Source organism: Mangifera indica, chromosome 7 (genome assembly GCF_011075055.1).
Source record: "Mangifera indica cultivar Alphonso chromosome 7, CATAS_Mindica_2.1, whole genome shotgun sequence".
In the NCBI taxonomy this organism is placed as follows: domain Eukaryota; kingdom Viridiplantae; phylum Streptophyta; class Magnoliopsida; order Sapindales; family Anacardiaceae; genus Mangifera; species Mangifera indica.
This window is the reverse complement of record NC_058143.1, coordinates 1,341,175-1,366,049: the sequence shown is the minus strand read 5'-3', so window position 1 is coordinate 1,366,049 and position 24,875 is coordinate 1,341,175. Positions and strand designations below refer to the sequence as shown.

Here is a 24,875-nt window from a genome sequence, read left to right as displayed (position 1 = left end):
CGCTTTCTGGCTCGACATAACCAGTCTCCACAAGACTCCAATACTCCTTGGATCTTAAAAAGTTTTCCATCAACATGCTCCAATGATCGTAATGACCATCAAAGCGAGGAATAGCAGGTTGCACAAAATTCCCTTCAGTCGTCATCTCCCTTGCTGCTGCAAATCACAAAAGCTGCTGCTTTGTTTCTTCAAGCCCAGTGGGGGCTCTGATACCAGAATGTTGTGAATAAAAACTTGAATTCATTTTATTGATCAACACCATGGCTAATAAATAGCCTTACAATAACTAACTGAGAAAAAACAGCCCACGTTTTATATTAATGTTGTAAAGAGCAGAGAATGAGTCAAAGCTAGAAACTACCCTACGTAATAGGGATTATTAAAACAGAAAATAATCTAAACAATAAGAAAGCCCAAATCCTGACAAAAACAATCTCAGTTTATTGAGCTCAAGATAGGCATTCTTGAATCTTCTTTTTTTCTTAGAATATTCTTGTTTTTCTTTAATGGTTCTTATATTTTTTTTACAATTCTTCTATTTTCTTTAATATTAAAGATCTTCTTCACTGATATCATTGTTTGTCAATTTGAGAAAGTCAAGTTTGAATAAATTATTATAGATTCGAGTTAAGCGTGAGTTGACTCTAGTTAATTCAGATTCGATTCGAATCCATTCTTGTAAGCATGGCCATAAAAAAGGAGGAGGAGGACAAAACGCAGCGTTTTGTTCCAGAACCGTTAATTATTTAACACAAACGAGATAGCCTTGAACGAAAACAAAACACAAAATTCACTTGAACGAAAACAAAAACAACGTCGAAATGGAGGGAGAAGGAGGAGGTGCTGCGGCCCAGCAGGCAGACACGGAGATGGCAGAGGCGCCATCAGACCCTCAGCAGCCACCGGCGGCGGGGATCGAGAACATCCCCGGCGACGTTGAGCCACGGGAAACGATTTATTCAGTACAACATACTTGGGAACATATTTGAAGTGACGGCGAAGTATAAACCGCCTATTATGCCCATCGAGAAGGGCGCATAGGCATCGTTTGCTGCTCTCTCACTGACTCACTTGTCTCAGTCGGTCTCAGTGTTGTTAAAGAGTCTTTTTTTAGCACGTGGGTTTGTTTTGTTCCGATGTGTTTTGATTTATGAGTGTGAGTTTTATCTGGATTTGGATGATTTTTGAAGGTTGTGTTGTGCGGTTTTTATTAGGTAGTGAAATTTTGTATTTTTATGTTGGTGGGTGTAGATTTTTTATTAAGGTATTTGAAGCTGTTACATGTTGAAGATAAGTTAAATGTGTGGCTATTTGCTTCAATATAAGCTAAGAAGAAGAAAGAGATTATTTTAGAAGGTAAAAAATTATCAAAACTGATTTTTTGCGTATTAGCTTTTAGAAAGATGTAGTTCGATGGAAGTTGCACTTCTGTGTATAGGAATTTGTAGTCATTTCTTTGAAGAGAAATGAAAAAAATGTCAATCTGAAGATTGAATTTGTAGTGTGTAAAGAAGTGATGCTAGTTGGAATTGCAAATCTTTTGGTGAAAGTTTGGCTATTTTAAGTGAGTGAGTGTGCATGTAGTTTTGTTTGTGGATGGTATGTTTTCTGGTTCTTTTTATGGATTTTGAGTTTTATCTGTAATGAGGTTGTTTGGAGTGTTTCCTTCTCTTTTTTCTTTCGTTGGGAAATGTATTGAGTAATTTCTATTGGCTGTTCATTAGTTCGGCGTTGAATTCGGAAATGAGCATGTGGCAATAAAGAAGACAGCAAATGCATTTGATATTAAGATTGATGCAAAGAAGACTCTTCATGAGATCAATATAGAAGGCGATGTATTATTGGTATGTTTGTTTGTAAGGGTTTCACTTGCTTCTGAGGGGCCATTTTATCAATATAGAAGGTCTTATATTTGGGCTTATGATCAAGAACTTTTATCTCCTTTTTCTGTTCCTGCATGCGTTGCCACATAGGATCGTCCTTCGCTGGGGCTATTTGTGCACTATTAATGGGAAAAAGTTTGATCATTTTCTTCTTTAAGCATATGCCATATTGAGATATATTATTTTGAATTTTCTCCTTCCTGGAATATTGAAGAACTCTTTTAGGAGTTGGATAGGAAATGTTTTTGAGTACATAGATTGGTTAGTATTATTCTTTGGCTCTTTCCTGCTTGATGTGGACTTCACAATGGACAACAATAAAAGGGCTAGTGAAGGAGAATGTCATCCACTCATCATATCAAGATTTCTTTTTCTCTAACATCATTGTAGTGGCTTTGACTTCTCCTTGGGGAGGTTAATTTTGTGGAGTTCCAATACTTCATTGTTTTGTTTTTGATATTTTCTAATGTCGCTTTTTTCTCTTTTTGGCTCCATTTTCTGGTATTATAGTCCTTGTTTGACCCTGGAGCCCTGTATATTTGTTTACAATCATCATGCATATTTATTATTCTTCAGTAAAAAAAATAGAAGTAAATTTATCTATAGCCAAAGTAGCATTTTTTTACAGGTTGTTGCAATGAGGAATATAATTCTGCTACTCCAAAGGGATTTGTTTAATGATGTTTATATTGCATATGAGCTCATGGATACAGACTTGCATGAGATAATTCAGTCCAATCAAGCATTATCAGAGGGACACTGCCAGGTTTGAGTTGTAGCTTTTTTTAGGTGTATAACTTTTTTGAAAAAAACAATGACACTAATTCTTTTCCAAAATATTGAAGAAGTCCTATGCTTGAGTGATCTTGACTTGAGAAAACCCTTTTTCTACGTATAGATTTGTTCTTGCTATTTGTCATTGATTGTGTATACTGGCAGGTTAATTTGAATGTTATCACCCTTGATTAGGAGGCCTTTTCCAGATTTAGATGTAGGTTGATGCATGATTAGTTACCCAAATGGCTATTAATGTGTATTAGCACACAAGTACAATCGGCAAGGGGACTTGGAGCTGCTAATTAAGTGGAAAGAATTGCCTACATGTGAAAATTTATGGGAACTCTATAGCAAACTCATATATAGCTCTTTCTGGCAGTGCACCTTGAGGACAAGGTGCCTCTCGATGGGTAGGAAAATTTTAGGGCAAAGGTCTATGTGAGGAGGAAAGAAAGGAACAGAGCTGAAGCTGGAGAGACAGGTGGCCGAATTGAGAAGCAAACAGATGGCAATCATCCTGGAGCAACAGATGGCAGTCATCCAGAAGGAAGGCAAACAAGAGACAGCCATGAAGAATTAGTGTCCAGGCCACCAAATGAAAGGATCACTGAGATCTTTAATGCTGAGGTTGCAGCACAGAAGGAAGGAGGTAGTTATGGAAGGAATGATGAAATAGGCTCTGGAGTGGGAAAAGAAAAGGCAGGCAGAAAATTAGAGAAAAAGACTAGGGTGGGAGAGACCAGCCTCTCAAATGCTGGAGTTTATGTTTATGTTTCTGTTATTTAGGATTGCAGTGGTAGTAGTATTCTGAGTTGGAATACTTATATTGTTGATGAACTTTATTTGTATTTCTGGAGAATATTATCAATACAATCAGTCTTGCTACTCACTATTCTGTGTTTGATCTACAAATCTTTACATAACATTACAACTCAACAACTCTTACAATCAAATACACCACCCACACAACCCAGAACTCTTGATTCAACAGCCACCAGCAGCAGCAGAACCGCCCAGTTGACAGGGAGGTCCACAGCAACTCAAGGTCTGTCTGTATCAGCAGCACTCATAAGGTCTTGCATTCACATGACTTGGAGTGAACGGGATGCTATATCCCTTGAGGTATGCTAAGTAATAAAGATTAATAGCTAATTGTTTCTTCTAATTCTCTTGGCTCTTCATTTAAATCTAATAATTTGTCACTACCTAGTATTCTCTCTTTCTTTGTTTGATTAATGTAAGGTACCTGAAAATAAAAAAAATAGAGTAGCATTAATTTTAAGGAAGGTTCTTGCCAGAAATCCTTGTTTTAAGAATGAACCATTTTCAACTTGTTTAAATTGGTAATTATCAAAGGCTTGAAACGCTCACTCCCAAGGGCAAAATAAAAACGTGCCCTTTGGGGAAATAGGTAAAAATGTGACCTGGTTGTTAAGAATGCGCTTCAAATTTTGAGTGTCTAAACATATTTAGGTGTTCTACTCATTTATCATAAATATAATCATTGTAGCATTGCAAGATGGTCTCCCCTGTTTTATTTAGTTCATTCAAAATGAGCAAAATTTCTGAATTTGGGTTTCTGTGATTGTTTGTATAACCACTAAGTAGTCAATTCAATATACTCATATACATACATATACATACATACATATATATATATATATATGTTTGCATTTCTTGTTGTAGGGACTCGGCCTTCAAGTCGAAGAGAATGTAGAAGAAGTTGAGTTTATTTTGGCCCATGGTACTGAAGCATAGGGCTCCCTTCTGGAGAGGCATGTCCTACTGGTCTTGGGGATCTTGAAAAAATATTGGAGCTTTGTGCAGCTAAGAAAATTCTAATGATTGTAGTCAATCCAGATTATGTGACCGTTGAGGTTAGGGCTCTGCATGTTATGCCCGGTAAATTCCATTCTCTTTAGTAAACCAAAACATTGTTAAAGGAAAATACCTTGCTCTGTGATGGCAGCTTTGAATATGTTGTTGCATTTTTTTACCTGTTGCCAGTGATTCGGTTCATATTCTAGTCTATTGCATAGAAACTGAAATTTTTCTATATATAAATTGCTGGATTTGGAATTTTGTTATCTTACCAATTGAGATGTAAATTTTGTCGATTCTTCTTGGTACATTGGTATCCAGATATGAACAGCTTAGGTGAAGTGAGATGGATGGGCAACCCTGATAAGGTCACTCGATCTCTTAATCTTGTTCTTCTTAATAAAATTGTTCAGTTATTTATTTTTTTTAAGGAATATCATATCATCCTACATGTGCAGTCAACTTTGCTATAACACCTTTCTAATATTTCATCAGATAATTTATAAATCAGCGATGGACATGATCGGTGTTGATGCTAACGACTCTATTGCTGTGGGCGATTCCCTTCACCATGATGTTAAGGGAGCCAATACAACTGAAATCCAGTGAGTATTTACCTTTGGAGGAATCCATGCAAATGAACTTGGACTAAGTAGTTTCGGAGAAGTTGCAAATTTATCTTTTGTCCAAACTCTTTCATCTAAATATGATGCGTATCCATCATAAATGTTACTAGCATTCGTATGGTAAAATCTCATCAAGGTAAGTACGGATTTAGTCACAATGTTTCCGAACTTGTCTATCAGTAGTAAATATCAGTTGATATAGACCTATATCTAAAACTCAATGATGAAGGATAGAATCCGAAGCATTTCAAACATGTCTGCCATATGAGGAAGATTTATAAAAGTTGGTTAACGTGTCTGCCAACATCTTATTGACATGCTGATAAATGGCTTTAATATAAGAAAGAAGGAATTAAGAACTCACACCAAAAAATTATTTCTTGATACGCTGTCTTTAACTTTGGCTTCATGAGGTCCCCTTTCTGGAAAAAGGTCTCTCATATTGGTCGAATTCAGATTGATCAACAAACCCACAAACAAACTGTCTTATTTGTCTCCCTATCAAAAGAAACAATTTGAAGTACACAATAATATTTGATAGGAATAAAAAGCAGAAGATAAAAATCTGTAGATTTTAAAGAATGAGATTTCCAAAACACATTTTACTTTTCTCTTATGTGTCCAATGTTTCTTGACATAGGAAAAAACCGGATGAACCCATGAAAAAATTTGAAAATTTCTTTGAAGTAGATGAAGCATGTATTATGTGTTTTGAGAGCATAATAACTCAACAAAACAGTAGATTGGGTGAATATTCTCACTTTTGCAACTCATATATAATATGTTTTTGTTAAACCTCTTCAAACCACTTATGTATAGATCATATGATAGATGGTTGATAATGACTTCTAAATAGAGAAGGCAATTGCATTAGAAATTTTGTTAGTGTTGGAAGAATCTCTCTAAATCACATTGTTAATTTCGTAACCATTAAGGGCAAAAGACTCTAAAGGTTTAGAGAAAAGTGTCACAAATGGTCTTTTTGCCATTTGTGAATTGACCTAACTATATTCAGGTCTTTAAAGTTAACAAGGAGAGTTATGAGAAAGTTTTATTATTTTTGATATATTACTAATTAAATGATGATTTTATATTTAGAATTAACTAATTTTATTAATTTTAACAATTTACAGGGTAAAATTTAGGTTCTCAATAGTTAAGGGTATAAATAAAATTCAATAAACCTTGGGTGGAAATAAGTCTTTTGGCCTTAAAAAAACATGAAAAAGTTGAGCCGGTGTGGCTTGACATTTAACCGAACGAGATTCAAGGCCACGAGTAACTGTCAAACAACAATACAATCACGGCCCCCATCCTCTCAGTGAGTGTTGGCTTGAATCGTGGCTTGTTCTCCATGTGGCGTAATTTGAGTGACTGTGACTCCACTTCTCTGTCAAATGATCTTAGACAGTCTGATTTTGTTCAATTATGTGTGATAGTAGCTAGATGGGTTGCCAAGTAGGATCTCCTTACATCCACGTCAGATTTTAAATCTGACAGTACAAATTCTTCTATCTCTAAAGGATCATTATTTGTCCGACCACCTATAGTGGCAGGTCTGACTTGGTATTTTAAAAAAAAAAAGAAAAAGGCCTGGAATTTGACCAGTTGGAGCCGGTGGCTATGGGTCCTCAAGTCTCACCCATTAAACCCCTTTTGGTATATATTGCTATTAAGATTTACTCCTATGGTCGCCAATATAATTAACAGACCTGGAGAAAATTTGGTGGGAAAATTATGAATTCAGTATCAAACGTAAGAGATTGAGGGTATATAAGTAATTGTACTATAAAATTATCGTATAATAAAAAAATTACAAATACTAATCAATTGATATATAATTATTAAATAATTAAATTATCTTAAATTAAAAATAAATGTAAGAGTCAAGTATAAGTTTATCTTTAATAATTGGAGTTGTTGAAAAGCTTATTTCAATCCAAACCTTTGCTCAATATAATTTTGTTTGAAATTTCTAAATAAGGAATCATCTTAAAATTGAATAAGCATTAATCTTTATTTATTAGCTTAAGGTTGTAGAGATTGTTTTCGAGATAGAGTTCGACTTTGATAACTCGACTCATTTCTTCAATATTGTTCATCTTATTTTGCTATAATGTTCACCCATTTTTTGGCCACCTTCTAATGATATTATATATTAACGCAAATGAATTCAAACTAGACATGAGGACTTCAATCCGAGCTAAGCCTCATATGAATGTGCACCTAGTCAAAGATAAAAATTTGAATAGGCAGTCAAAACTAGTTAAACCACACCCAAAACTTATCAATTATGATACTAACTATTTATTTTAAGAACAACTACTGGTTAGACCATGATCCTATAAGCTTATCTCTTAGCTTGGAATGGGCTAGCTAGTCATATGCTATCCACCCAATTCAAGTGGCTAAGCCAATGTTCCACCATCACAAACCCCCACTTGGGCTATAAGCTAACGTTACCAAGCTTAGCAATTAAGCCCAATTTTTCAGACAACACTATATTAGTTGAGATGCTCCTCAATATTTGATGTGGGATCTGTAAATGCATATCCTTGGTAAAGTTTAGACATTTCAAGTCCCATATAATATTTGCCCAAATTTAATAATTCTCTCAAACACTTGACCTCCCAAACAACAGATTTTTTGGTCGAATTACATCAACAATATTTTAATGCATTTTTCTGAAAGAGCTTGCACTAAAAAGAAACTGTTTTACAGGTCAAATTCTAGGGCAATTAAACTAGCATCAACATATTAGCAAGTTCAGTGTTGTTAAATATGATGACCCAAATTCATGAATAGGCATTCCAGATGAAGAATCGAGAGTTTCTCTTTTACATTATTTATGGTTTGTTTGCTCTTATTACGAATTCCCTAGGTTTTTGCATAACATAAAAATCACAAAGCAAAACATTTTGTGATAAAGAGACTTAGATCTTAGTCTCGTCATGCGTTGTTTTGTGAGAGAGAAGACGGTCAATGGTGGTTGAAAATTGATTGCGATTGAGAGAGAAGCCGGGAGGGAGGGAGAAGACTGTCATCTTTGATCGCTTGTGGCTGCTGCAAAAACCCTAAGAGGGAATATAAGTTTTTCAAACTTTAGGTGAAGGGACTTTGTTAGTTTTTAAATTTAGGAATTGAAAATATAATAAATTTTTAGTTTTTAAAATATTTTTGTTAAATAACAATTTTACCTCTGACAGTAACAATAAAGTTTAACAGAAAGATACATATTTGAATTTGTGATAGTTAACGGGTGAAAAGTGGTTTTTTTCTAAACCTTGGGTGGAAAATAGTCATTTGGTCAAAAAGTAATGACAAAAGGGAAAAGTGGAGGACTTGACTACATCCCATGGGGCGTACAAAGAATATGACAGGAGCTCATGCCTTTTATTAATTATATTAAGATGCTCGATTTGTTTTGGACATTTAGGTACGTCTATGTCTTGCCCACACAATGGTGAAGTAGCAGCCCACCCAGATTTGTTTAATACTAAACCTTGAATTTTTTATGCATTGCTTAAAGCAGCCCACTCAGATTGGAGCCCAAGTGCCAACCGGTCGGCTTTAATGACTACAGCCTGTACCATGGACAATACCAACTCCCCTCTTCATGATGCCTCAGACGGTGGATTTCCACACCCATGGGCTCATGGCTCGGGCCACGTCAACCCGCAAAAGGCCCTCTCTCTAGGCCTTGTTTATGATATTTCAACTGAAGAGTACATAGCATTCTTGTGCTCTTTGAAATACACCGCTCAACATAACGTCAAACGCCCCGTCTTCTGTTTTGAGAAAATTCAACAAGATGACAGAGTTGATTTTTATGAAAGATTCTTTTTCTTTCTTTATCTATACTTGGACTAAAATATACTTTTATTTAGAGCACTATTAAAAACAAAATTAACAAGTTTCTCCTTCTTTCTCACATTTCTCTTGTAGCAACCCCATCTGTGTGCAGGAGTAATTTAGTCATTTTGGTATGATTAGGGTTTTCCAAAAGGTTTGACTATGTTGAATTTTTAAAGAGGTATCATATAATATGATATATGATATGAAAAACTAGATTTTTAATACGCGATTCAATTATTATCTTTTGAACTTTTTAAATCATTCATTTATAAATATATATATATATATATATATATATATATATTATTTAACAAAATTAATTGAATTATAGTTTTCTAAAACATAATGTAAACAAATAAAATAAATATGAAATACATAAAGAGAGAGAAAAAAAAGACAAAATAAATATAAAAAAATAAATTATACACTTAACTGTTTATTGGAAACTTTTATCAAACATAGTTATATATATAAATTAAAAAATACGGTTTACAGTTTGGTTCGGTTTGAAAATCGTTCAAACCGCAATCTAAACTGAAAAAAGAATTGAGAAAATTTTTAATGCAAAGCAAACCAAACTGTAATTTTTAAACTGTTCAATTTAGTTTTATGGTTTGAATTGAATTATGCACACCTTATTTTAACAAGTTTTTTTAAAAAAAATACAAACTCAAACTTCAAAAGCAAATCAAAAGAGGAATCGATCCAAGATTCTAAACAGGATTGATGATGGTAGTTAATTAAAGTAAAAAATTTGCATTGACATATAATGTATGGTATAGAAACTATCAAAATTGAAATATAGTTTAATGCCATTTTGCTAAGATTATAGCGGCAGTTTACATCTATAATTTAAAATTTCAATAAAATTATATATACATATTTTTTATACATAATTTTTATATATAGATGATCGTCATGATATGACTGAATGATTTTAAATTAAAGATAAGGTAATACCTTATCACATGATAATATATCATTTGTGTATTTGAATTGTATATAAAAAATATGTACTTATGATATTATTCTTAAATTTTATTTTTTAATATTGTAAAGCATATTGAGAGGGGCGTTCACATTGTGACAAGAAATTAAAAAAAAAAGGGCAAAAAGTTGACTTGCAAAGACTTGTATTATGGGGTAAAGACGACCCCAAGTCATGAATGATGATGAACATTAAATAAAAAGCTAGGGAAATTGCTGCGTAATTTCGCAATTTGAATGCATTAATTAAACAAGGAATTGGAAGACACAAGAAATTGATGTTAATTATAAGTCATAAAGCAAGTAGCATTTAGTCTTTGTGATAATAAATGTGAATTGGAGTATCATACACTTCAAAGGCAACGTAAACATTACGCCTAGACTTAGAAGTGAATCAGAACTTAGTTTAAACAAAGATTAATTTAAGTTTAGTTTGAATTTAAAACAATAAGCTCAAGTTTGGGTACAAGCCAGTTCATATGATGAACAATAACATCAAAAAATATATATATTTTTAACTAAAAATATTTTTTATAATAAAAAATAAAATAATATATTTTCATTGGATTTTATTTTATTCTAAATATATTTTGTGAAAATAAAATCAAAGAAAGAGTGTAATTTTAGGCTTTTGGGAGTCTGAAATATTTATATTTGCACATAAAAGAGTATAATTTTAAACAACGTCATTGAAATAGTATTAAAATTTAAAAAATAAAAAATAAAATATTGTCAAGTTATATTGAAAACAAATGATTAATTATAATTATTAAAATAAAAAATATATATTAATTAGTGGTTAAAGGGTTGAGAAGAAGGAGTAGGTGGGACGTTCCAATCATCATTCTTTGTCTCTTAATTTGTTTTGTATAAAGATATGAAGAATAATTCGAAGAATAATTCTCTATTATTCATTTGTCATTTTTAAAGCATGAGTTATAATTAACACTTGAAAACAATATGACAGAGTTGGCCTTGGCATGACAATCAAACAACCCAAAGTTGATTTTTATGAAGGCCAAAAGACTATTTCCTTTCCCACGCAAGGTTTAGTGGAACGACAAATCCTCAGTCATTAATTTTACAAAAATTCAAATATTTTTTATTTGTTAAAATTTATTATTAAGATTAAAAATAAAATTATTATTTAACTAAAAATATAATTAGTTAAATAATTATTTCACTTTTTAAATTAACTATTTTTATTAATTTTAACAATTTATGGGTATGAATTTAGGTTTTTAATAGTTAATGAATAAAATATTAGGTTTACATCAAACCTTATTGGGAAATAGACTTTTGGCCAAAGAAAAAATCACAAGTATATGCTATTATTATGGTGAGTGTCCCACTTATGATTTTAGAAAACAATTTCAAAAAACAAAAGCAATCATCAATGGTGGTTGTCTTTATCTCTACTGACCCTCGTGCCCACATGAAAACGAAGGCACAAGATTCTATTTCTATCCCATCAAATAATAAATAAAAATCAATTATTAAGTATAAATTAATATTTATAAAGTAAAAATAAGATAACAATATGAGAGGTATGAATTTTTTTTAATTAAATGAATTGAATTTTTTTTATTGAAAAAATTGAACTATCAAATATTTTTATTAAGAAAATTAAACTTTTAGATTTTCTGATAAATGAACCCAACTTTTAATATTTCTTATTGAAGGTACCAAATAAATACAATTATAATTGTTTTGTTTTAAAAGCAAGGTAATTAGTTTGACACCTAGTAATTAGTTTGAATCCTTCAATAGAAAATTGTGAAAGTTCGTTTTTTTCTAATGAAGGGACTGAAGTTTTTTTTTCTTATTAAAAGAATAACTTTATTTTATTTTCATTTTGATGAGACTAAATTTTTGTTTATCGCACAAATTTAGGTCAACCTCTAATGTCATTAAAAATTAATGATATGAATTTTTTGTATTAATTCATAAATAATGATGAAGACAATTTTTGGCAAATTAAACTTGGTTGTTTTCTTCATAAGGGATTGAATTTCCAAATTATCTATTAAGAAACTAAACTTTCATATATAACCAAAATTTCAAACATTTATTGAATAGGGTGTTGAGCATAAGTCATCAACTTTTTTTTTGAAAAATTAAAATAAAATTCCTTCTTTAAAAGGAAAAAAATTAATTAAATATTTGAAAATTTTTCCATTGCCGAGATTCAAACTCGGGTCTCTTGGGTGAAAGCTAGACATCTTAACCATTGGACAACAATGGATTGGTTGCTAGAGTTTCCTAATAGTCCAAAAACAAAAATGTCATCTTTATTGTTGATAATGGACAACAAAGACAATTCGTCTTGTCAGAGACAAGGGTGTTGTCTTCATCCTTCAGTAGTCGGAGAGAGAGGCTCTGTTGGACGGTTGACCATAAAAAACATAGAAGGAGAGATGATTGTTAGATTTTGGTACTGGAAAAGTTTGGATGAAAATGGAACCCTATAATGGGGAGAAATATAACTTTTCAAAATTTAATTTAAAGGGAAAATTGTTAGTTTTATAAATGTAGGGGATAAATAAATAATGTTTTATTATTTTTAATATATTACTAGTTAAATAACTATTGTATCACTGAAGATAACTATTTTTATTAATTTTAACAATATATGAGTGAAAGTTTGAATTTTTGATAATTAACAGGTGAGGGGTTGTATCAAATCTCAATAGGAAATAGTAATTTGGCCAAAGGAAAAATCATAAAGTATGCACTATTTTTATGGTGAGGTGTCCTACTTTCATAGAATGATTTTAAAAAATAATTTTAGAAAACAAAAATAGTCATCAATAGTGGCTACCTTTATCTCCACCAACCCCATGCCCTCAAGGGTAATTGCATACACATGAAAATAAAGATACAAGATTCTATTTTTATTTCATCAAATAATAAATAAAAAATGATTATTGAATATAAGTTACTAGTTAGACAGTAAAAATAAAGATGACAATTTAAAAAGGGTCAAATTGTCCTTTTCTTTTATCAAATGAACCAAATTTTGTTTTTTTTTTTTTTTTATTGAAGCAACTAAACTCTCAAATTCTTTTATTAGGGTAATTGAATTATTAGTATTTTTTATTAAATGTATTAAACAAATACAATTATGATTATTTGTTTTTGAAAGAAGGTAATTAGTTTGATTTCTTCAATAGAAAATAGTGTAAGTTTAATCTCTTCATAAACAAAATCTAAAAGATTAATTCATTCAATATAAAATTTGAAAACTCAATCAATTTAACAGATAAAACAAAGTTCAATTCCTTTAATTGAAAAAAATATAATAGTTCAATCCCTCCGTAATATTTGAAGGTATTGAATTATTATTATAATTAAATCCCTCCGTTACACTAGGGATTTAATTATTAACATAAAAAAAAAAGAGTAATATTATATATATTCATTTATTTTAAATACATAAATATATACATATTATTATATAATTAAATGTTATTTTATTATTAATTTAAAATCACTTAATTTTATTTATAAATATATATATATTTATATTTATATATCTAAAATAAATACACATAATTTTATTAAAAAAATATATATTAATGGTTAAAGGGTTGATTACATCATCCCCTGTCTTTAAATTTGTTCACTACAATGATACCAATAATGATTCACATAATTTTTTTTTTTTAAGGCATGAGCTGTAAAGAGCACTTGGAAACAATATGGTATAAAATATTCTTATAAACAAAATTCAAAAGTTTCTTTCTCAAATAATTGTGTAAATTTATACACCACCTTCGAAATAACTATTTTAATTAATTTTATGAACCCTTCTTTTACAATCTTATAGTAATTATAAAACAATAAAACTATGTGTACTCATTTTGGATACACAAATGTGTACAAATTTATATATGTCATCATGTGATTGAATGAGTTTGAATTAAGAATAAAACAATAACGAATCATATGATGACACATATGAGTGTGTATACATTTTGTAATTCTTACACGTGGCAGGCAAAAAGTAAACCTATCTTGAAAACAAGTTTTTTATTTAAGTTTATAAGATTTTTTAATTAAAAAATTAAAATTATTTTCAATTTATTATTTTTAAATAATATTATATATATATTTTAAATATATAATTGTATATGTATTTTTATATATTATTATATAATTAAAATTTTTTATTTTTAATTTAAAAATATTTATTAAATATTTATATAAATAATTATTGAGCAAGTCAAGTCTTAAAAGTCGTGTGTTTCTTTGGGAGGGCCCAGTGGGCCGACAGGAAGACTTTCGGACATAAAATATATAATTGAAATATTAGTTCTTATATTCAAAAGTAAATTTTTTTTTATTAATTTATTATAGTTTGTATACATATTTTAACATGACAATTACAATCTCTCTAATAATCTTTTGATTGAACTATATTATATTGATATTAATTTATATCGATTTTTGTATAAAATAGTTTGATGTAAAATTTTTCTTTTCTCTTTTGGAAAAATCTTGACACACTAGATGTTTGGGCTTTAAAATATATAATTAAAATAATTTATATGAAAGATGATATCCAAAACTTTTAGTATAAGACATAAAATACTTCAGCTTTTAGCTGTTTTAGATTATTATTATTACGGGAGAAGGAAAAACATCTAAGACCCTCTAGGTAATTGAATCGATGAATCATCTATTCACTGACACACCAAACTATACGTGCACATATAAGTGATATGATGTTTCTGTCCTTTACCCCATTGACACTGTTTCTCTCTTACCTACTGTCTTACACCATTAATACTAATCCCCCGCTATTTCCCCGTTTTCAATATATTGGCCGGTATTTCGTTTTCTAATATGAAATTAACCGAAATTTAACTACAACCAGCTTTCTGCATGGCTATGTTGATTTCGACAATAACGGGAGAAAAAAGATAGAGAAAGAGAGAGAGCAAGATCTGCATTAGTGAGAAAGAACGGCCGATTATACATTTTTGAAATTTTCTTTCTACAGTTTTGTACGGAGGTTAAATAGTAAATGATTTAATAATTAAAATAAAATATAAAAATATATTGGTTAAAGACTTGAAAACAATATGGCAGAGTTGATTTTTATGAAAGATTCTTTTCCTTTCTTTATCTATGACTTTGACTAAAATATCCTTTTATTTTGATTACTGTTCTTATAAACAAAATTAACAACTTTCTCCTTCTTTCTCACATTCTTCCCTTCTTGTTACAATCGTAAATCTTTCCTTATTTCCAACTATCGAACCATGGAAATCGTTCTTCAGCCTCTCGTCTCTGAACTCCTTAGCGGGTTGTTTAAGATATTGGGCTCCAGTGAAGTGCGGGACTTTGCCCGGCAACTTGTTGGAAGGGTAGATTCAGAGATCAAAGAGCTGGAGAGCAAGTTGCAGATGGTTGAAGAGCTTCTTGGCAATGCAGAAGACAGGCAGCTGAGGGATAAACGAGTCAAAGACTGGCTTGACAATCTTCAACATTGGGCTTATGATGCGGAGGACTTACTGGATGAGTTCGCCTACGAAGCTTTGCGACGCAAACGCAAGGCAGAACACCAGGCTAGCTCCAGCAGAGGATTTAGCTGTCTTCCTGCTTCTTTCTGTAGTCCTTCGTTCGCTGTCCAGATGGGATCCAAGATCAAAGAAATCAATAGTCGGTTGGAAGAACTTCGCCAACAAAGATCACATGAACGTCAATTTCAAGACATTTCTGGAATGACACCAACTAACGTAGCTGCACCGCAAAACCGAGAGGAAACTTCAAGCGTCGGACCTAAACAAGGTGTTTATGGCAGAGATAAAGATAAAGCTGAACTACTGAAAATGGTGAAAAATGGTGTAAACTTTCAAGTAATAGCAGTTGTCGGCATGGGAGGGATCGGCAAAACAACAATTGCTCGTGAAGTGTACAATCACAAGGAGTTGGAAGATTTCAAGTTTGAGAAAAAAGCGTGGGTGTGTGTTTCAACCACAACCACCTTTGACGTTCTCAAAATCTCAAAGGAACTTCTTCAGCAAGTCTCATCCTTTGATCCAAATAATTATAATTTGAATGAAGTGCAAGTTAAGTTGAAAGAAGCAGTAAGTGGAAAGCAAATCTTGATAGTATTAGACGATATTTGGAAGGTGGAGTACAAGAATTGGGAACAGCTCATGTCTCCTTTCACAGCTGGTGCACCTGGAAGCATGATGATCGTGACAACACGCGATATACATGTTGCACAAGAAATAAGATGCTCTCATACTCATCGATTAAGGCTTTTATCTGACGAAGCTTGTAAGTCCTTGTTTGAGGAGCATGCATTTGGGACTGGTGCATTTGCTGTTCCTAATCAAATTTCGGATTCAATTTACGAGAGAGTTGTTGAAAGGTGTGGCGGCCTACCACTGGCAGCAAAGACCCTCGGTGGTCTTCTACGCTTTAAGCAGAGCGATAAATGGGAAAATATATTGGAAAGCAAAATATGGAGTACACCTAATGAAAGCGATCACGTTCTCCCAGCATTAAAGCTAAGCTATTATTATCTTCCTTCCAATCTAAAAAGATGTTTTGGCTATTGCTCAATTTTTCCTCAGGATTACGAATTTGAGGAGAAGGAACTTGCACTTTTATGGATTGCTGAAGGTATTGTTCAACCATCTGAGAAGCAACTAGACGAGGCAAGTGAGTGTTTTCATAAATTATGTTTATGGTCGCTTTTCCAACAATTAAGTAGTGATAGTTCTAAATATGTTATGCATGATCTTGTTCATGATCTTGCTCGATGGGCTTTTGAAGGAATCGGTTTTAGATCTGAGCAAAATATTGTTGGGCCATTAAAAAATTTTGAAAAAGTTCGTCATTTTACTTATGAACTTGATCGTTGCACTAAAATAAATAAATTTAAAGCTTTGGAAAAAGCAAAAAGTCTAGGAACATTTTTGAACGTGAGACCTCGATGGTGTGGTTTTATGAGTGCTATAGTTATTTCTGATTTGTTGTCAAAGTTAAAAATGTTGAGAGTACTATCTTTTGAAGGATATCAAATCATTTATTTACCTGATTTAATTGGAGATATGATACATCTAAGGTATCTCAACTTCTCTTATACTAAGATAAGAAGTTTGCCTGAGTCAACATGTCAGTTATTTAACTTGCAAACTTTGCTATTGAAAGATTGTTTTGATCTCATGAAGTTACCTTCCAATATGAGATATTTGACCAATCTATGTCATCTTGATATAAGTGGTCGAAATTCATTAAGAGAGATGCCACATGGAATGAAAAAGTTGAAAAATCTTCAAGTGTTGTCTAATTTTATTGTGGGAGAGGATACACGTTCTTATTTGGAAGATTTGAGGAGTTTAAGTTTTCTTCGAGAGCTTCACATTTCAGAATTACAGAATGTGACAAATCTAAATCACATACAAGAGCAAATACTAAGCAATAAGAGCAAACTAAAAGTGTTGATACTAGAATGGAGAGATCAAGTAAACTCACAGGCAACAGATGTAGAAATAAATCTACTTGACAAGCTAAAACCTCCTATCAATTTAAGAGAACTCACAATAAGAGGCTATGGTGGTGAAAGTTTTCCATCTTGGTTAGGAGATTTGTCATGGCTCTCTAATTTGCATGTGTTTACTATTGAAAAATGTCCCCAACTTATTGGAGAAGTTCCTAATTATTTTTCTTCATTAGAAAGATTTGTTATTAACGATTGTCCAAAGTTGGTGGTCTCATTATCAAATTATCCTATAGGTTGCAAATTAGAAATTAATAATTACAAAGGAACGGTGTGTAATGATGGTTCGATTGATTTTAAGTATTTGAATTCTGGATATCTTGCAAATATTCCAATGGTTGAAGATAAATTAAAGAAAGGTTCTCAAAGAGTAGATCATTTGGAGATTGTTCATAATGAAGAGATTATAGAGTCATGGCAAAGTTTGAAAAACACCAATTTTCTTTCCAATATAAATTCTCTTACGATTAGTGAGTGTCAGAATCTAAGATCTATTGGAAGGGGCATGCTACCATCATCTCTGGAAGGATTTCATATTAATTTCTGTCAGAGTCTAACATTCATTGATAGCGATGCCTTACCTTTATCTCTAAAATGGCTTATGATTGAAGTATGTAGAGAATTGAAATTTTTGAAGGATTTAAGTGTTTGTTCTCTTATTGAGTCCATAAATATTTTTGGGTGTAAATCTCTCAAGTGCATATCATTAGATGGTCCATTGCCTGAGACACTCAACACACTATTTGTTCAAAGTTGCGAAGCACTGGAAACATTGTCATCTCGTAGAAATGAGTACCTCCCTAAGGCCCTTACATCCATCTTTATTTATAAATGTGAAGAGCTAAAGTCAATTGCTGAGTCCTTTGATAATAGCACGTGTCTTCGAGAAATACGTTTAATTGATTGTAAAAATCTTGAATCCTTACCTTCAGGTCTACACCATCTTCCTTGCCTTGAGTTTATTAGCATAGGGGTGTGTCCAAAATTGTCGGTGAGAGAAGCTGTTCCCACCAGCCTTAGACAACTCTTAATTAATGAATGTGAAGATAACAAGGGAATGGGAATGAGAATGCTCACCTCTCCAAAAAAGTTAGAAATATCATCCCTCCCACAGCTTAAATCCATCTCAGACCTGACCAACCTCACCGCTCTTGAAAGTTTGGATATCATTTCACTCCCACTGCTTGAATCCATCTCAGACCTGAACAACCTCAACTCTCTAAAAGAGTTACGAATCTCATCCCTCCCACAGCTTAAATCCATCTCAGACCTCACCAACCTCACCTCCCTAAAATGGTTGCGAATCCAAAATCTCCCACAGCTTGAACTAATTTCAAATCTCAGCGGCCTCACCTCTCTTACAGAGTTGTACATTGAGGAATGCCAAAAGCTCGAATCAATTCCAAGTCTCGGCGGCCTCACCTCTCTTGAAGAGTTGCTGATCCATGATCTCCCACAGCTTGAATCATTTCCAAGTTTCAGCGGCCTCACCTCTCTTGAACGGTTGAAGATCTATGATCTCCCACAGCTTGAATCAATTCCAAGTCTCGGCGGCCTCACCTCTCTTCAAGAGTTGACGATCGCTGATCTGCCACAGCTTGAATCAATCCAAGATCTGAGCAACCTCACCTCTCTTGAAGATTTACAAATTTCCAAATGCCCAAGGATCAAATCAATTCCAAGTCTCAGCGGCCTCACCTCTCTTCAAGAGTTGAAGATCGCTGATCTGCCACAGCTTGAACCAATCCAAGATCTGAGCAACCTCACCTCTCTTGAAGATTTACAAATTTCCAAATGCCCAAGGATCAAATCAATTCCAAGTCTCAGCGGCCTCACCTCTCTTCAAGAGTTGAAGATCGCTGATCTGCCACAGCTTGAATCAATCCAAGATCTGAGCAACCTCACCTCTCTTGAAGATTTACAAATTTCCAAATGCCCAAGGATCAAATCAATTCCAAGTCTCAGCGGCCTCACCTCTCTTCGAAACTTGAAGATCGCTGATCTGCCACAGCTTGAATCAATCCAAGATCTGAGCAACCTCACCTCTCTTGAAGATTTACAAATTTCCGAATGCCCAAAACTCAGATCCCTGCAAACCCTGCCATCCTCACTTCAGTCTTTACAAATTACAGATTGTCCACTGCTTATAAAACGATGGAAAAGTGTTACGGGAAAATATTCCTCAAAGATTGCTCAAATTCCTAAAGTTGTAATAGATGGCAAATTCATCTACAATTCAAAGGAGTACGAAGTTGATAATTGGAGCTACTTTCCCTAATTTTCCTAATGGCACAGATACATCTAATTTCATCAAAGGTTTGTAAAATTTCTTGATGGCACTTCTACTATTGTCCAGATGTTTACTTAATCCAATATCTTTTCTATTTATTTTGAAGTTATTAATCTCATTCGAACTTTGGCAGCTGATGATCAACAAGAATCTCTCAATGGTGGTTTGTCCAGGTAATTCATTTAACTTTAATCAACCTAACAAAACATCTTGTATCTCAAATTCTAATCCAACTTTTCTAATTCCATAAATTTATTGGTAACTCAAGAAACTTTTCAACTTAGGAAAATTCCAACTTAAGGAATTCTAAATGAAGTAAATTCTTCATGTTCTTGTTTCATATTTCAATTCCTCAGAGGATCTTTCAGTAACAGATTAATTAATATTATGCTTAGTTTTTGGTGAGTTTTGAATTTAGGGAAGGAACATTTAGAGGCAGAAGTTGAAATATATTCCATTGAATTGATTTGAAGTTGATCTATTTCAATTTAGGTTTGTCATCTTCTAACATATGGACCATCCTAAAATTTTACTTCTACTTAGTTGTTTTTTTGATAATAACTCCTCTGCCTCAAGTTTATTTAATAGATTTTCATAGCTTATTTAAGGAATCATTGTTTACTTACTCAATGTAAACAACGCAATGCAGACTGCTATGTTTAGATTCAATGTTGCAGAAATCATCGGAAAGGCTTAAAATGATCCCAAATCTTTTCTGTTCCACACATCTAATTACACATTTTCTACCTTACTCTTGGGTTTATATATGGAGTTTGCCAATTGATGAGAGCAAAACCAAGTAATGGATTTCTATATATCTTGCTAAAACAGAGCAACTGGTAAATTTTCATCTTATGCAAGTATGTGATAAATTCTTTCTGAATTTCTGTTTCCTCTTATGTAGACACTTATTTTTTCAATTTCTGAGAGGGTCATTGAATACAGATTAGATGATATTGTTGTTTAATTTGTATGAGTTTAGAGATTTAATGCAAATTTCATAATTTTGGCTTCTATTTCTATGTTTCTATAATTAAGGGCAGGAACGTGTGGAGGCAAGTGTTAAGCTATCTTCATTCTCAAATTGAACAATTGATTTAAAACTTGATCTCCTTCCGTTTTAGGTATATCAGTATTTCTAACTTCTAAACCATTATATTATTTATATTTCTACTTTTTGTTGTTTTGAGAATAACTCCTCTACCTCAAGTTTAAACTCCACTAACTTTATTTTTTCTTTTATTAGATTGTTTAATTAGAACAAAATTTTGAGTTGCCAACAAGATTCTTGGATTGGAGTTTTATAAGGTACTTGTAATGTTTTGTGTCAATCTCATTTATGGTTGAATTTAAATTTTAGTACACGTAATTTAATTTAGTATTTTATCTTTTTTTTTTTTCCAGCAAGAAGCAAGTAAATAATTGAAAGTGGTTCCTCTGTTCCAAAACTTCTCTACTTTGTCATCTCATGGATTGTCTCAACTCTTGTGGTTCCACGGTAATCAAAAGTAAGCAATACCTGCAATTTTTGATAAAATCATAACCTAAAGATCCTTGCTACTTTCTCTTCCAAATCTGGGTTCTACTATTTTCCTTCTGATTCATTTTTCTTCAGGTGCCACTGTCTCCAACTTAATACAAGAACTGTTAGAACCTAAATCGTGGCATGTCTAAGTTTTCCAGATCTGAACTTACTGGTGTGTCTGCTTGCTGAAATTACAATACTGAGATTGTATCTTGTAGCTGTTGCAACGGTTAATCAAACAGCATTTTTTCTGTTTGTGTATGGTATTTTTATTGTTATCTCATTGTTTTCGTTTTGGGCAAAGATATATTGTGAAATCCATCATTGTTAATCCATGGTTTACTTTTTATAGCTTATTTAAGGAATCATTATTTACTTTCTCTATGCAAACAACACTATGCCGGATTCCCACACTTAAATTAACATTGCAGAAATTGTTGGGGGGCTTAGAGTTTTCCTTCTCCAACTTCATGTAAGCATATTTAAACTTTCAACAAGATCAAAAGTTTTTTCTGCTTCACACATCTAATTGTGTACCCAACTCTTTGATTTGCATATGGAGTCCACCAAATGGTGAGAAAAATTAAGAGATGAACCTCTATATATTCTGCTAAAGCAGCACAACCAGTCAATGTTCATCAAAGAAGTACCTGAGATATTCTTTCTCGATCCTTTTACATTTTCCCACCATCATTGCACTTTTATTCCAGAATAGCATGTCTCTTTAATTTGAATGTTTTAATATGCAAGGTGAATACTGAAAGAATTTCGAGATGAAATCCACACAACTTCAAGGGAGTTACGTGTGACCTTGGATGAAAGACATGAATTAGAAGTTTTTATGACATTTGTACAGTAGCTTTTGAGCAATTAGTTCTATGGTGGTAAGATATTTCTAACTTTGATAACAAATTCTTGTACGTCTTTGAAATAATGACAAGTTCACATCTTTTCTGCAGAATTACATCTGACAAACTTTGGAGAATAAGAGGTGTTTTGTTGATATAATTTACTACAAAAGGCATGCTAGATCTGATAATTTCCTATCCTTACCAGATCAACTAAATAGTCTCTCATCCCTTAGGTAATTTCTCAATATGATTACTCTTAAACTCACGTTATTTTCTGTTGGTTTACCTATTTGCTATACAAATATTGATATCTGTCCCTTGTTACTTGACAACTTGTTGAAATAAGAAAAAGGAAGATAGGGCAAGAAATCTCTTGAAGCAAATGGATGAAATTAAAAAAATTACAGCGCTTCAGAAATTTGTAAGTTGCACTTGTGTTTTTGTATCACTTTGTTTCATGTATTTCTACAGCTGTGTCAATTTTTTGTTTTATTTTTCTTAGTTTTGTAGGTGATTTGGTTGTAGGGTTTAAAAGTTAAGTACACTAACAACAACACGACTACAGAAATGGAGAAGCAATGAGGAGTTTTGAAGAACAAACCACTAGATCATTGCTTCACAAAGTGGGCCTCATTAGGGCTGGATTCGAGCCGAGCCAACTCGAGCTCGAGCTCGGCTCGGCTCGGTTCGAGCCCGAAACGAGCCGGGCTCAGCTTGGCTCGATCGAGCTCGAGCCGAGCCCGAGCTGGCTCGGGTTGGTTAGGTATATTTTTTTTAAAATTTTTTTATACAAAACGGCGTCGTTTTGATCCATATATATATACAAAACGGTGTCGTTTTGATATAAAAAACGAGCCGAGCTGAAAACGAGCCGAACTCGAGCCGAGCCGAATTCGGCTCGAGTCGAGCTCGAGCCGAACTCGAGCCGGCCATTAAAAAGCCGAGCCGAGCCCGAGCTGGCTGCGAGCCGAGCTCGGCTCGGCTCGAATCCAGCCCTAGGCCTCATTGTGTTGTCATGACATTGTAAACTTATTGTGATGATAAGAGGAATGTGTAGCAGGCAGGGTAGCAATGTAGGGAAAAAAAATCTACTAAAGTAGCATGTTATCAATTCTGACAGTGGTAAGACAAATATAAATAGATAAAAATTCTTGTAAATTTTAAGATCTTTGTGATGTTGACAAATCTTATGTATTCTCAACGGGATCAAAGAGTGCCAAAAAAAAAAGCTCTAAAATCTTATCTCTTAAACTTGTGAAGATTAAGAGGTGTTCTCTGCTTGTATATTTTACCAGAGAAGACTTGTTGGATATGATAATCCTAGATCCTTACCAGATCAACTGAACAGTCCCAAAACTTTAAGTAATTTTTTAATACTAATGTTCTGAAAGTTGTGTTATTTTTTGTTTGTTTGTCTAGTTGCACCTCTAATATAATATTTGTCCTTTGTTAATTAATAGTTTGGAAAAGAAACAAAAGGGAAGTCAGAGTAGCTTCAATATGATACATGGCAAGAATTTTTCTGAATAAACTAAATGAGATTAAAAGACTTGACTCGCTCACTATTTTCTTTTTCGTAAAATTGTAAGTTGTAATCCTATCTATTACATCAACTTTTTTACTTATTCTTTCAGCTTTATCGATTTCATATTTTATTTCTTTGTGTTGCAGGTGATCTAGCCACATGGTCGGAAAATTTCAGTTCACTAACACCAAACGGCTAGTGACCTGGAGAGAATCTCAAGAAGGTTAAGGCCACAAACCACTAGATCATTGCTTCATAGACTTGGGGCTTCATCATGTCACCATGTCAAAAAATGCAGTGGTAGGGTGTTACAGACCTGGAGTTCTGCCTTGAAGCTGCTCTTCACTGCTGCTGGATTAGTGGTATCAGGATGTTTGTTGGAGATTGTAATGTGTTTGGGGATGAAATAGATGCTGAAGATGTGCTGCTGGGTTGGCTCTACCTTGCTGCCGCAGTCTTGTTACTAGAATAATACTGGAACAAGAAATCTGGAATTTATGTATGGAATGATAAATGTAGTCAAATATCATAACAATATTTGTAAATTGATGCTTATACTGAAAAGATTTTCCAGAATTACAATAAAAGTTCTATTGATCTATCTTGCTGTTCTTTACATTGGAATTAACATAGATTCAAGATACACAAAAGACTTAAACAAACAGACAAATCCCTCCAGTTTCAGAGAGGCTGGAACTCTTCCTCCTCTTTTTTCTCAACAATTTTCTCCTTTGAATTTTTTTTGGCTCCTTCCCTTTTCCTTTTGTCCTCATAACAGTCAAGCCTTCCCATGGATTGCCCCATTCCCTCTCCAAATTTGGTGGTCCTCACTGCTGTGAAATTGTCATCTGCTCCACTCCTCTGCCTTGCCATGTGTCTGTTGTCCCAAGTTGTCCCTCCTCCTCTTGATTGTTTTGCATTTGGTGTCTCATCTTCAGGGAATTGTAAGCATAGGCGCTAACACAGGACAGCAACTTAGGAACTGAGATTGAATTTTTTCAACATCACTTGTACGGATACATATAGGCTGATGAATGATGTGACTGTTTTATATGTTCATGCTTTCATCTAGATATGTGACTGGGAATAAAAACAGGTTTTATAACCTGTGTACCAGCTCTGATACCGTAAGTCAAAATAATATGAATTAACCAAGAGAATTTGTCAACATTGATAGTTGGAAGATGGTTTGCACCTCTGTTAGTATTAGTGACTG

At 33.0% G+C, this 24,875-nt stretch overlaps 1 protein-coding gene and 1 long non-coding RNA gene across 37 annotated transcripts in view; both read left to right on the top strand.

The window, feature by feature from the left end:
- Positions 1-785: 785 nt before the first annotated feature.
- Positions 786-3,549, top strand: LOC123220685. The gene is made up of 2 exons (XR_006503128.1): positions 786-2,649; positions 2,823-3,549. It is a non-coding gene; the product is annotated as an uncharacterized LOC123220685 (long non-coding RNA).
- Positions 3,550-15,201: 11,652 nt separating this feature from the next.
- The window catches only part of LOC123220594 (putative disease resistance protein RGA3), a 215,099-nt gene continuing 205,425 nt past the window's right edge, over positions 15,202-24,875 (top strand). For 29 of the 36 annotated variants that reach the window (XM_044642866.1, XM_044642888.1, XM_044642885.1 and 26 more), the window contains exons 1-2: positions 15,202-19,784; positions 19,892-19,931. In XM_044642866.1, coding sequence (XP_044498801.1) covers positions 15,217-19,746 — 4,530 coding nt within the window. In that variant the 5' untranslated portion in view covers positions 15,202-15,216 and the 3' untranslated portion in view covers positions 19,747-19,784; positions 19,892-19,931. Of the gene's footprint in view, positions 19,785-19,891; positions 19,932-20,153; positions 20,402-20,796; positions 20,883-21,004; positions 21,067-21,162; positions 21,267-21,373; positions 21,456-21,635; positions 21,756-21,845; positions 21,930-22,033; positions 22,168-22,242; positions 22,368-22,480; positions 22,556-23,594; positions 23,719-23,805; positions 24,261-24,875 lie in introns of those variants that run through there. The other 7 variants (XM_044642858.1, XM_044642859.1, XM_044642860.1 and 4 more) reach the window with 7 other exon arrangements.